At 43.1% G+C, this 13006-nt stretch overlaps 1 protein-coding gene across 7 annotated transcripts in view; it reads right to left on the bottom strand.

Moving 5' to 3' along the window:
* pkp4 (plakophilin 4) overlaps positions 1-13006 on the bottom strand; it is an 84836-nt gene that overhangs the window by 55958 nt on the left and 15872 nt on the right. For 4 of the 7 annotated variants that reach the window (XM_083920971.1, XM_083920977.1, XM_083920972.1 and 1 more), the window contains exon 2: positions 11466-11599. The exons of 1 other annotated variant lie outside the window; for it this stretch is intronic. In XM_083920971.1, the coding sequence (XP_083777097.1) occupies positions 11466-11594 (129 nt within the window). In that variant the 5' untranslated portion in view covers positions 11595-11599. Of the gene's footprint in view, positions 1-8141; positions 8216-9894; positions 10040-11465; positions 11600-13006 lie in introns of those variants that run through there. 2 more of the 7 variants (XM_083920975.1, XM_083920976.1) reach the window with 2 other exon arrangements.

Genomic DNA, 13006 nt, shown 5'->3' with positions numbered 1-13006 from the left:
CTTGTGTCCTCCGATGGGCCCTAAAGAAACAGATGACACATGGCAGCATACCACGCTACCAATATACAGTCTCCCTTGTCATCTTTATGGATGCTGACAATACACACCCATCTGAAATGCCCAAAGTGGCTTCTGCTCGCTGCTGGTTCAGCACATAGACAGCGGTGCAGCATAGATAAGAGAGGGAGCTTACACACGCATAACCCTCAAATGTCATACAGCTACATTAACATACACTGACTTACACATGTACTCTAAAACAGCAATGCTGCAACACACAACTTTTAAATCTGGTAACTTGGACACATTTTTCAATATATTTTAATGCATATCTAATGCTTTGTTGGGCCGGTTTATGTACACAAACCTAAAGATTATATATTCCCAAGTTTTAAATATTCTGACTCAAAAGATGCTAAATTGGGGAAGTACCTTCTCTTAAAGAGAACAGTGAGCATCTTAAATTTATGGTGGGAAAAAAGTATTTAAAACATCTGCACCTTGTTCCAGGTCACTCCACTTGCCTCGTGCTGTCTATCTGTATGTTCCAAACACATGTAATGGACACTATTCATTTGTAGCTAGGAATGTATGTCCATGTCATGTGAGGTTCACCATCCATACAACCAACAGATGCATAATTTCACCGCCCGTATGTATAACAAGGAACCGACAATATCGTACATGACACGTGATAAATTAGGATAATGTAATGCTGTGCTAGTGATGTGTGAAATTGTGCTTGATTATTTGTGGTACAGTAACAAATTTTTTTGTCAATCCGTTATGTGACAGAATAATAATTGTGAGCAATACATCAGAGCACTCTCTGCCTAATCCTGGGTAGCGAGTGTCTAAACCCCACTATTAATTAAGATTTGATATCTTATCCTTAGTAGTTCTCATTATCTTGAGTACCTACCATGTGAGTCTGTGGTAAGGTGTGTTTTGTGAAGCGCTGTGGTATGGGCCCGGAAAGACAGGGATCCATTTCGCATAACTAGCGCAGATGGTTTTTCCTCTTAACCAAAGATGAGAATCTAACAGAAATATGTTTGTTCATTAAGTGGCAGTGAGGCTTGACAGCTCTGCGTCCTCGCTGCAGTGTGGCAGACACAATCCAATGAGAGAAACTGCTGCGCGGTGGGAGAATGACAGCAGAGGTTAAAGGATTACTGCAGCAGCAGGGACAGAAAAGCAGGTCTGAGTTGTGAGCGAAGAGAGCAGGCCTGAGAACAGGCTGAATTACCAGACCTGAAGGAACCACGCAGTGCAATTACCTACATAAACCGCCACAAAGTCACCTTGTTAAATACTAAGGTTTGATGCAACTGGCTGTAGCGTCATGCCACCACAGCAGCATTATAATAACCAAGTTGGGTAGAGAGACATTTAAAACTGTAAAGCGGTTGCTGAGGCAAGAAAGTTCACAGCTACGGGCATCGCTATAGGTGAATCAGAGAGAGAAAATTGCTTTAGCACCCACAGTGCACCAGAAGCTTTATACTGTATAAGCTGATAATGTGACAAGAGGCCACAAACAGAAATGTGAAACATCATTCACTCTCAGATAATGGAAAAGCAAGTTTACAATAGAACATCATTTCTGCCAGGATTTCTATTGCGGCATTACAAGCATTTATAGCAAGAGACTTGCAGCACAGATAAAATGATTATTCAAGTTCTTTTATCAAGAATAAATTGGCATACTGCGGATGTATACACACGGACGTGGAATTTAAGGTCAAAGCAGGATAAATACTGTTGGAGAAGATGGGTTCTTCGAAAATGCAGTTTCCTGGTGCGAATATGATTCATTATTGTGTGTGCCCGATCATGGTGGCCCCCATGTTGTCCTAGTGAACGTTAGCTGCTACTACCTACATAAGCAGTAAATAGTTTGACACAAAATATATATTTTAAATTATTTAATACTTCTTCTAAAAATAGTTAGATTCTACTATTGACTCTGAACGGATGCATAAAACGAACGCAGCTCCTGATTGAGGATTAGTCAACATTTTCTTTTAGGTCAATCAGACTTTAAACACTGCCATAGCTCATACCATGTTGTGTTTAGAGTTTACTTCATGTGTGTTGATTTTTCTGTCGTCCAGCTCTTTGTGTCTTTTAACCTCTCTTAGTGCGCCGCTTTCTTGTTCTCTTATTCTTTTCTTTACTGCGGAGAGTCCGGCCATTAACCGTGAGTACAAAGTTTTGTGCTCTCCAAATATATTCAAATTAATATCAGAAAGAGGAGCGGACAGTTTATGTTAAATTGGTTAAATTTACTGGACTTCTTGCTGCAAATTGATGGATGCCGTCAGACCAGGCTCTGGGTCTGCCAGAACGGCAACAGTCTGCTTTACATAGCAATGGTCAGCTATAAAGAAATAACAGACTGTAAAGTGCAGTGGTTGACCAATCAGAATAGAGTATTCAATAGAGCCATGTGATAAAATATACTATAATCCACTGAAATGTCTTTGTCCTTTAGCTGTGATGAAAATCCATTTCTAGATATACATTTTCTTAAGAAATTCTATGTATAGATAGAAAATAAGCTGAAACAAACTGATGGTCAGAAGGTATGACAAAATGCTCAGTGTTGCCCCAACAGGGCAACTGAGACGTGATCTGGAGTAATCAGATTACTCTGTGGAGAGAAAGCCTATAAAGATACAAGTTAGTTGCTGTAGCCAAATAAAAAGCTCCCACTATAATATTGTTCTCAAGACCTCATCAATCCAAAAATCTTTTATAATTTTCGATAAAACCTGCTGCCGACACAGATGAGTAAGAGCCCTGAGAACATTGTTTTCCATATAGTTGAACATGAAAAGAAAGTTACAGTTTGGGTTGATAATTAAAATGTCATTATAGAAACTGTCATTTGGGTGATGAATACTATTAAAAGGACTTGCCAGTGCACATGACAGCACTTGCCACACAGTAGACTGACAACAAAAGAAAGAACTGCCAATAACAAAAGACATAGAGGACAGACTGTACGAGGGGGGGACTGAAAGAAACATTGCGTTAGCGCTCAAGAGATCCTACAATGACCCTAAAATTTGTTGATTTTCTTCAGCTTCTATCTCAAATGTGGCATCTAATGCATGCGACACCTAAATATTGTGCGCGGCCATGTTGGTCACATACTGTGGGAAGAGGCTCCTAGATGCGGTGCTTCTTATCATCTTATTATTGGTGCTTTTAGCAAATGGATTCAAAAACGGGACCTACAGCTGCAAATCACAAGTCCTTCCCTACATTTTAAAATCCAATATTTTTTTCCTTCATCCATCAGATACTTTGTACTATACCTGCTGTTGTTTTGTGTGGCCATAAGCTGTTGAACCTCAACAAAAAGCTCTTATGTGATGCTGTTGATAATAACGCCAAGGCATAGTGGTAGTAAATGAGAGCAACACACAAAAGGCAATTTGTATCTCATCCACAAAAAACAGCAAAAAAAACCCAAAATGCTGCAGCAGTGCAATCACACAGCCGGTGCAATTCATGTAGACCTGTGGACGTACGATTCCACTGAGAGATCAATAGCGTTGTGTCAGACCAAAAAGAACATTGCTCCAGGCCAAAATGAGGAGAGTAAGCAATCTAGGGGCTGTCAATCTGAAAGTTGCCGTAGTGAACAAAGACTGCAGTGACTTGTGCGATTACCTCAGGATCAGTCATTTAGAGGAACTCATGAGAGATATTTGGACAGAGGATAAACCAAAACCATGTGTCTCATTGGTGATTCACTGAGTAAACTTCCTCGGTGGACGAATGCCATTCCAAGGACAGCCCGGCGGCCTTTACTGTGCTTCCACGTTCCTGAGTACAAATCCTGCTCCCGAGTCACCGGGTCCTCTTAGCACACTATTGACTGTTTCAATGATTATAGTGATAATGATGATGATGATGACAGTGACATTGATGAGTGTTAACAGGCTAGTTGGTGGGGAGTTTTCCCAGGGCTGAGTTCAAAATGACAGCACTGTGCCAGGCCAGACGCACCCGCCACTCCTCTGACATCATGTCACATTGGGGGCAGATTGTTGCCTCTTCCTCTTCTCCTTCTTTTCTGTTTTCCTCTGCACTGACAGCCTTCTGCCACAGCGCTTTGGAGACCCATTCACAGGTGACTCTCTGACTCTCTCCATCACGCTCACGCTGTCACTTTTGTCCTTTTCCCTTCACTCACCACCCTCTTTGCTTTCCCTCTGTATCAGAGTGTTTTGTCTCTCCACTGTATATCTGAGCACTCTCCTTCACCTGTATCCCCCTCCTCTGAATCGGTCGTGCTCTTTCCCTCCCGTACTTGTTCTGCTCCCCCATGAGGTAATTGCTCAGAGCCAGGCTTCCATTTTTATGACTATAATCGAGGCCAGAAAGCTTATGTCTCTAGATCTCTCCTTGCCTGTGTCACAGTGACAGTAGCAGGGAGACAAAGGCAGATAAGACCCGGAGGAGTGGAGACAATCACTAGTCGATTGTAATTAGGGTCCTTATTTCGCCTATGGAGGTGGAATAGATGTGCCTGCATAGAAAATTCAACCTTTCTGCTGTGCTTATAGCATGGAGTTGCATAATAGCAAAAACTGCAGCCTTGAAGCACTGCCCCGACCCCAACTATTAACTCCTTAAGTTGGGTCACTCAGACAATGTGACAGAGGCTTGCATCGGTATCTAAAGTGGGTAATATTTCAGCCAGCTCATCAAGCCTTTAAGTGGATGCTGGAGTTGTAGCAGTCAAAGCAAGGTCAGCTCATAGGCTTTGCATAGAGCATCTGTGTGTGTGTCTATGCCTGTTTCAGATAAAAACGGGGGTCACAGAGTGTAACTCCAGTTTAGCAGGGAGAAGCAGGAGGAAGACGTAATGGACTCCAACAAAGTGGGAAAATTCCACTGTGGTGTTTTCTGGGAGGTGGTGCGTTGAAACACCATGGTGCGGCGCGCCTAAGAGGCTCTTTTTTGCCAGTCGTGTGGTACATATAGGCATGTCCAGGCACAGCTAATAACAGCATTACTCTGAGGGCAAAGCCTCATAATGGGAGAGGAAGAGGAGCACACCAATGCACAGTGTTTCCAAGGGCAAGAACCTGCAATCTTGCTACTAGAAATGATCTGCTAAACAGCCCATTACATTGCAAGGACTAATTTGACCACAGAATTTTATGTTATGTTTGAGGGAAAATCTCTCCACAAGACAAAAAGGATAAACCGCTAAATAAACTCTCTCCTCTGTCCCTGTCTGAAGCTGTTATTGCTGTAAACACATCTGAAGTCCCTGCCAAATGAAAGGCACCAAATTTAAAGCAGAGCTTCTGATATCAAACCTTTTTAAACAGAGAAAACACAAAAAAATGAAATACTACAAAGACTCCTCTCCTGAAGTGCTGGTTATACTGGACATGAAACAGCTGTTTTCCCAGGAAAAAACAGTTCATCCCTGACATTAGAATAGTGAGATATTTCTGTATGTTGAGTCCTTTATGGCAGAAATTCTGTGACCTTTCTGCAGTAAGTCTCAACATTTCAAAGTTAATAACCCTTAATATGCCAACTATACATACCAGTGCATCCCTCGTCACAGCCTTCTATCCCTCCCACTCTTTCTGTTACCCCGGCCTACTGATGCTGCAACACAAACATAACTAAAAAGGCATACCGAGAAGCCATTGAATAACTGTGCGTACATAAAGGAACGCTTGGTGAGAGTGAAATCAAAGTTGACACAGCTAAAAAAAAAAAACACAGTTCCTGTAGTTATTCGTCTCCTGGGAGATGCAGGAATTAGTCCTAAAACCTGGAAATTAGTTGGTGTGGTGACATTGCAGTCATGGACCATGTAGCTTTGTGGTAGTTAACTCAATCACAAAATAAATATGAAATAAAATCATACAGTGGTGTTTATTTGTGAAGATTATCTTGTTGAATAAAACATGTAAGTATCATCAACTTTTTTATTTTATTTTCTGTAATCTTGTGGCACTCTCTTCCCAATATTACAAAACAGCAGTTGTTGGAAACACATTTTGTTTTGCATTTTTTTTAACGGACACTTTGGCACCTCACTTGAAATTTGCACATTATTTGGGTCGAAACATACTGGAGACCAATTACGTTGCCTCAAACATTATCTCTGCCCAAAACTAATTACAAGCAAATTACCTTGCAGATTGGCCGTTAAGACGTATTCCTAAGTCTTTCCACACCCTGCAAGTTTTTACTACATCTCGTATTTATCGACATCTCTCTGTGACCTTTGTTCATTTCGACTGACGCAAATTGTTACGTGTTCTGCTGTTGCAAAGTACTTCAACCAGAAAATTTCAGATGTAAAAGTATGTGACATTGTAAATGTGTGTGAGAGAGAGAGAGAGAGAGAGAGAGAGAGAGAGAGACAGAGACAGAGACAGAGACAGAGACAGAGACAGAGAGAGACAGAGACAGAGACAGGGAGAGAGAGAGGTCTCCTAGTCAGGGAATGGCCTTTTTATATGCATGTAAATACACACAGTGTTAGCTCAGACTAAATGCATTCAACCATTTTATCCATCAAACGGTTGTAAACTGCTGATGGCCAAGTGGTTAATAGCTACTTGATTGAATGTGGCCATCAATGCATTCAGTGAATGTTACACTGAACCTGCACCGGTACTCTGTGTAAGGATTCTTCTTTCTGACACTGAGGGCCTACTCACACTGTCCTTCTGGCTGGGGCCAAAACCGTTTTTTCAGCTAAAGCCTAGTACCTTTAAGCAGTGTGAGTGCACCCGCTCCGCGCTCAACTGCGGAGGATTAGTCAACATTTTCTTTTAGGTCAATCAGACTTTAAACACTGCCATAGCTCATACCATGTTGTGTTTAGAGTTTACTTCATGTGTGTTGATTTTTCTGTCGTCCAGCTCTTTGTGTCTTTTAACCTCTCTTAGGGCGTGATCACACTGTCCTCCCGGACCACGACCCGGACTTTAGGGTACTTGTCCCCCCTCCCTCTCCCCAGCCCCGTTTGTACTCACACTGCCAGGGCCTCGGCCAATGCTTCTTGCTGTCCATACGCCTTCAAGCCGTAGCACGTCACACGCATTGATCGCGTGTGTGTGGCTTTGTTTACAAATCTTTCCGTAGACCTCGGAGTTTTTGTGCGTCTTGTCGACTGTTTTTGAATATTTTCATCCGACCAAATCTGCAGTAAACACAACGTAAACCTTTCACCACCATTGTTGTTGTTGTTAAATGTCCGCGCATGGTCCGTCCTTCTATTTACATGTCCGAACAGGCGGACATAACGCTACTGCCGTAGGGCTCGTGCTCGTACACGTGCGCACGCTCGTGCTCGTACATGTGCAAACGGCTCCGCTAAAGCCCACCTCTTTCAAGCGGGCCGTGGCGGCCCAGCTGGCCCCAGTTGAGCGCGGAGCGGGTGCGCTCACACTACTTAAAGGTACTAGACTTTAGCTGAAAAACCGGTTTTGGCCGCGGCCAAAAGGACAGTGTGATCACGCTCTTAGGGCGCACTCACACTGTCCTTCCGCACCGCGACCCGGGCTTTAGGGTACTTGTCCCCCCTCCCTCTCCCCCCCACGCCCCAGCCCCGTTTGTACTCACACTGCCGTCCACGGCCCACTTGAAAGAGGGGCTTTAGCGGAGCCGTTTGCACATGAACGAGCACGAGCCCTACGGCAGTAGCGTTATGTCCGCCTGTTCGGACATGTAAATAGAAGGACGGACCATGCGCGGACATTTAACAACAACAACAATGGCGGTGAAAGGTTCACGTTGGTGTGGTGCGGAGGTGGAGTGTTTACTGCAGATTTGGTCGGATGAAAATATTCAAAAACAGTCGACAAGACGCACAAAAACTCCGAGGTCTGTGGAAAGATTTGTAAACAAAGCCACACACACGTGATCAATGCGTGTGACGTGTTACGGCGTGATGGCGTATGGACAGCAAGAAACATTGGCCGGCCCTGGCAGAGTGAGTACAAACGGGGCTAGGGCGCGGGGGGAGAGGGAGGGGGGACAAGTACCCTAAAGTCCGGGTCGCGGTCCGGAAGGACAGTGTGAATAGGCTCTAAGGGGCTGGTTACACTAGAAAATAACTAGCTCATATGACGTGTTGTCCAAACCATTTCGGAGAGCAAAAGTGTTTATAGTTGTTCCAATCAGCCACACTTGGAGGTGGGATGAAAAGCCTGCAGTCTTGGAGAGGGGGGTGGGGGGTTGGGAGAGAGAGACCCAGTAATCGTTTTAATACGGAGATAATGGCTCATATTATCAGACTCTCCTGAAAGGCACTTTTAGAGCTGTACTTGGTTGTTCACACGCAAAGACCCTGAAATAATTCTTGATTTGTCATCAGTCATTGACAAGCTTTTCACGCTCTATATAAATTACATCTTTGCAATCACAGAAACTCCTGGCTATTTTACAGGCTGACGTCATTGCTTGGACACCTAACTGCAATTTGGATATTTCCAGCAGCATTTTACAATGGAGAAATGCAAGTCGAGACGTCAAATAGCAATTTATGCCTCACAAAATGAGTCTATCACTGTCAGCTCTTTACAAATGGGTGACAAATTAAACTCATGTCTTTGCATGGTGGTGTGCAACCATGAGTCTCCAGAACAGCTTTATTGTTCCTTGGCATACATAATACATGTCTCTGGGACTTAACTAGAAGGATGAAACACCAGTCTTACAGTATATCAAAGTATCACAAATGAACCAGATCTTTAACAGCTCACAATGAAAATCCATTCAGTAATTTTTTGGAGTTGTTTTAGAGTCAAACATTGTCTTGAGTAAGTCATTGGAATTTTTTTTAAATCAGATTGTATGTTTTTAAATTCCTGTTGTTTCCTACTGCGATTTACAATAAACAAGATCTACTCCTGGCTCAGATGATGCTAACAGAAAGTGAGGAAGAAAATGGGAATAACATGCAAAATAACTGGTGAATACACTGCCTGGGTTCTTCAATTTAATGAGAAAATAATATGAGTAACAGTGGTAAACAATAAATCTATGCAATGCATGTACTGCAAATGGTATTCTCATGTGGAACTACTTAGTATTGCATCACTCCTTTCTGTTTAGTTTTAATATTTCAATAAATACTAAAGACATCTGTGCTTTTTTGGAACAATACAAAACAAAAAAAGTGAAATACACTGACAAGACACACAAGGACGTTGTGGTTTCTGAATCCACACAAAACACTGTGTGGATGAGTGCAACCGTGTGCCACAGCTTTAATTACACTTCAGATGAAACAGATAAAAAAAAAAAAAAAAAAACTAGGTCCTAGATAATCCTTGAAACAACCCTTTTGGTTAAATTACATTTTAATAAGATAATAAATACTGAAGAGGAGAAATTTGAAAAGTCAGTTTTTGAAATACAATACGGTTTAAGGGTTTGTGGTTGAGCCAGACTTGCAGTGCAGAAAGAGAAACATTGACATTTAAACACTTAAATGAGGTCTGTAATAAACCATTATGGATGTGTCATTGTGATGGTGGATCAGCGCTATTAAAGAGGCACAGAGCAAAGTCAAGACTCTAATAACCAGCAACTGCAGAACGACCGAACCAAATTAATGGCAAAAAGGCTCAGGGCTTGTTAGTAGTCAGCTGGAAAGACAGAGGGAAGACATAAGTCCAATCAAAAGAACACACATCTGTCCTTGTTTGGGCATCGCTGCGAAGACAGTGGAGCTGTAATTACGGCAGTGACAGAAAAAGAAGTTTGGAAAGAGAGACAAAGAAAAATAAAAGGACGACAAGAAGTGAAAGGACAAGTGAAGTGAAGGAATTGATCCAATAAAAGGCAGGGGAAAAAAGGACAAAGAAGTAGAGCTGTAGAGTAAACACTTACCAAACACCCTGCCATTCTAAGCCCCAGCCCTAACTGCGACCACAGCTACAGCGCACTTGCATGTTTACATCCACGGCAGGATCCCTCGAAGGTCTGCCTCTTAACAATCGCAGGAAAACCTTACGCCAGAGCACCTTACGCCAGAGCACCTTACGCCAGAGCACCTAGGTGGACACACACACTCCCACAAGCCTAGTCTCTGATCTCCTCCATCTTTTCACTCTCACTCACCCTCCAACACTGTTAAATACTGAGGAGAACGATCATTTTACAGCCTCGACTCTTAAGCAGGAATTCCCTCTGTCTCCGGCCAGTCACTCTAAAAGCAGCAGCTCAGGCAGGCTACTTGCTCTTCCTGCCTGCCTGCCTGCCTGCATGGATATCTGCCCTAACCGGACGAGCCACTGAGGAATACTCTCGGGAAGGAAGTGACATCGACAGGTGCTCCCTCCTTCCTCCTTTACTTCCTTCCTTCCTTACTTACTTGTGTAAACAATACCCACTTCACTGCAGCAAGCCTAAATGGGACGTCCGTGGGCTATTTGAAATAAATTAAATGCGCTCTCTCAACTAAAGTGTCATTCAGGGGGAAAAAAAGGTATGTGAGATGTCACAGAGGGGAATTAACACCATTAATAAGGAGCAAAATCTCTTTAGCCCAGTTTGCCCTGCGCTGGATTCCCAGGAATACGGAGGGCTGGAACAAAGCCAAAGAGGAAAGGAAAGTGTGCATATGTGTGTGGTTGTGTGTGTGTGTGTAACAGAAGGCAATGTAGATGAATCACAGAGAGACAGGCAGAGATGGAGTGAGTCAGAGGGCATGTCCCTCCACAGGCTCCAAACCTTGCTAGAGACCATCTTCGTGGTTGTCCATTGATGCAAGCCAGGCCGTGACTCCAGGCAATAAACAACCAATAGCTTCTAGTCAAACGTATTCAACCTCAAGGCAAAAAAAGGAAACAAAAGTCCAGTCCATCCACAGTTCTGCTTTAAACTAAAAATATTTCAATCATCCCACACGCAGAGAAATGACAACTTTCTACTTTTGACGCTGTGCCAGAGGAACGTTGTATGATTACAGTGACACAACAGGGTGTGACACAAATGGGCAGAAATAAAATGCCCACATACACTTGCCCAGATTTCTTCTTAGTACAATGTGAGTCACCAGACAATTTGGTGTCCTATAAATGTCGCTGTATGGATCATAAAAGCATAAAAACAGGGCCCAGAAAATGAGAGATGGGTGCGGTATGGACTAAAGTTGTCCAAGATATCGATACTTTTCAATACCACGTGTTACAAATTGATACCCACATTTAGTGTAATCGAAAGTATTTAAAATCAGAACAATGGTGAAGAAAATCAACTATGTATTGCTATGTGTTTGGTGACACCCTCTGTGCCAGAACATCTCATCTCATCTCATCTTCAACTGCTTATCCAGGGTCGGGTCATCTTTGTGCAAAAAAAAATATAAAGATTATGCTATTTTGTGTGCCGGGGGGGGGGGGGGGGGTCAAAATTTTGGTATTTTGACAACCTCAGTATGAATGGAAAAAACGCACTACCTGTTCTTTGACTGAGGCCAGAATGTTGTTGGCGGTGCTGTCCGCCTCCATATTGCAACCAGTTGAACTGCCACGGATGGTCAGCAGAAGCCCCTCCTCCGTCACTGGGCTCTGCTCAGGAGCTGGCATTCCTCCTGTGTGGACAAACACACACACACACACACACACACACACATGTTCTTGTCACCACTGGGAGCTCTTCTGGAAAAAAGAAAATACAATCTGGTTCACACATACCAGACTGCGTGCAGGCGCGTGCAAACACACTCCACTCATAAATACACACTTGAGTCAACCACTCCCAGATACACGCAGGAATGATGCCGAGATCAATGGTCACACAAACATACCACCACAAGCAATACACAAACACACACCTACACATGCCATATGGCCCAAAGAGAAAAAGACTGTCAATGTTTCACGTCTGTGACAGTGCAAATCAATGCCATATGGCCTTGGGACAAAACACAAGTTAAATGATTATCTGTTTACGTAATACAGTTACACAAACAGAACAACAGCCATCGATTCTAGAGAAGCCACAAAAAAATGGAAATAATACAAATCCTAGAAATTAAAAATCTGCACTAAAATAGCAAGCACCGGGGCGGCCGGTGGCTGCGTGGTTAGAGCAGTCGCCCCATGTAAAGAGGCTGAAGGTCCTCGAGGCAGCGGCCGCGACTGTGGCCCTTTGCCACACACACACACACACGCACGCACGCACGCACAAGCACACGCCCTGCAACACTCAATAAATTGTATATACTTTCATATATATATATATATATATATATATATATATATGTGTGTGCCTGTGTGTGTGTGTGTGTGTGTGTGTGTGTGTGTGTGTGTGTGTGTGTGTGTGTGCGCGCGTGTGTAAAAGATGCAGTGGAGAGGTTGAAGAAGATGAGCAAGGGAAGATATTTGAAAAAAATAAAGTAAAAATAAAAACAAGTCGGCAACCAGACAGAAGAGATAAGGTATTCCCCGTCTCCCTCGCTCTCTCTGGCCTCTTGTCCAGGATTGAAATGAGAAAGTATAACGAATAGTTATGGTCTCATTATATCTACTGACAGGGAGAGTGTCAAGGGAACGCTGCTCAAGGTGGATCCATATTTACTAGAAGGAGCCTGTTGAGCCAGACAGGGCGGCTCAGGGCTGCAGCACTAGACAAAAGCAAAAGGGTCTAATAACACAGGAGGTATGTGACTTTAGGGGAACAGGGATTTTACTGTGACTTTTACTGCTATAGAGATCCACTGCCGCTGTCATCTCTAAGATACAAACATAAAGACATATTCCACCCCTTGGTTTCTACACATGCATCTTAACCGACATGCTGTACTTTACACACGGACTGCAGTCAAGGTGATGTAGTGTTTCACATTGTTATGCGACGGCGTTGTTAAATGAATATGTAGAGGAAAATTAGCTGCTAAAAATCAACATGAAACAACCATATAGTATTTTACAAAATTGCTCTACCTGAACCCTTCCTTCATGAAAGGGTCTATTATACCGTTTTCCCCCACCAATAT

The sequence above is a fragment of the Echiichthys vipera genome (assembly GCF_963691815.1).
Source record: "Echiichthys vipera genome assembly, chromosome: 10".
NCBI lineage: Eukaryota > Metazoa > Chordata > Actinopteri > Perciformes > Trachinidae > Echiichthys > Echiichthys vipera.
This window is presented reverse-complemented; position numbering and strand designations above follow the sequence as displayed.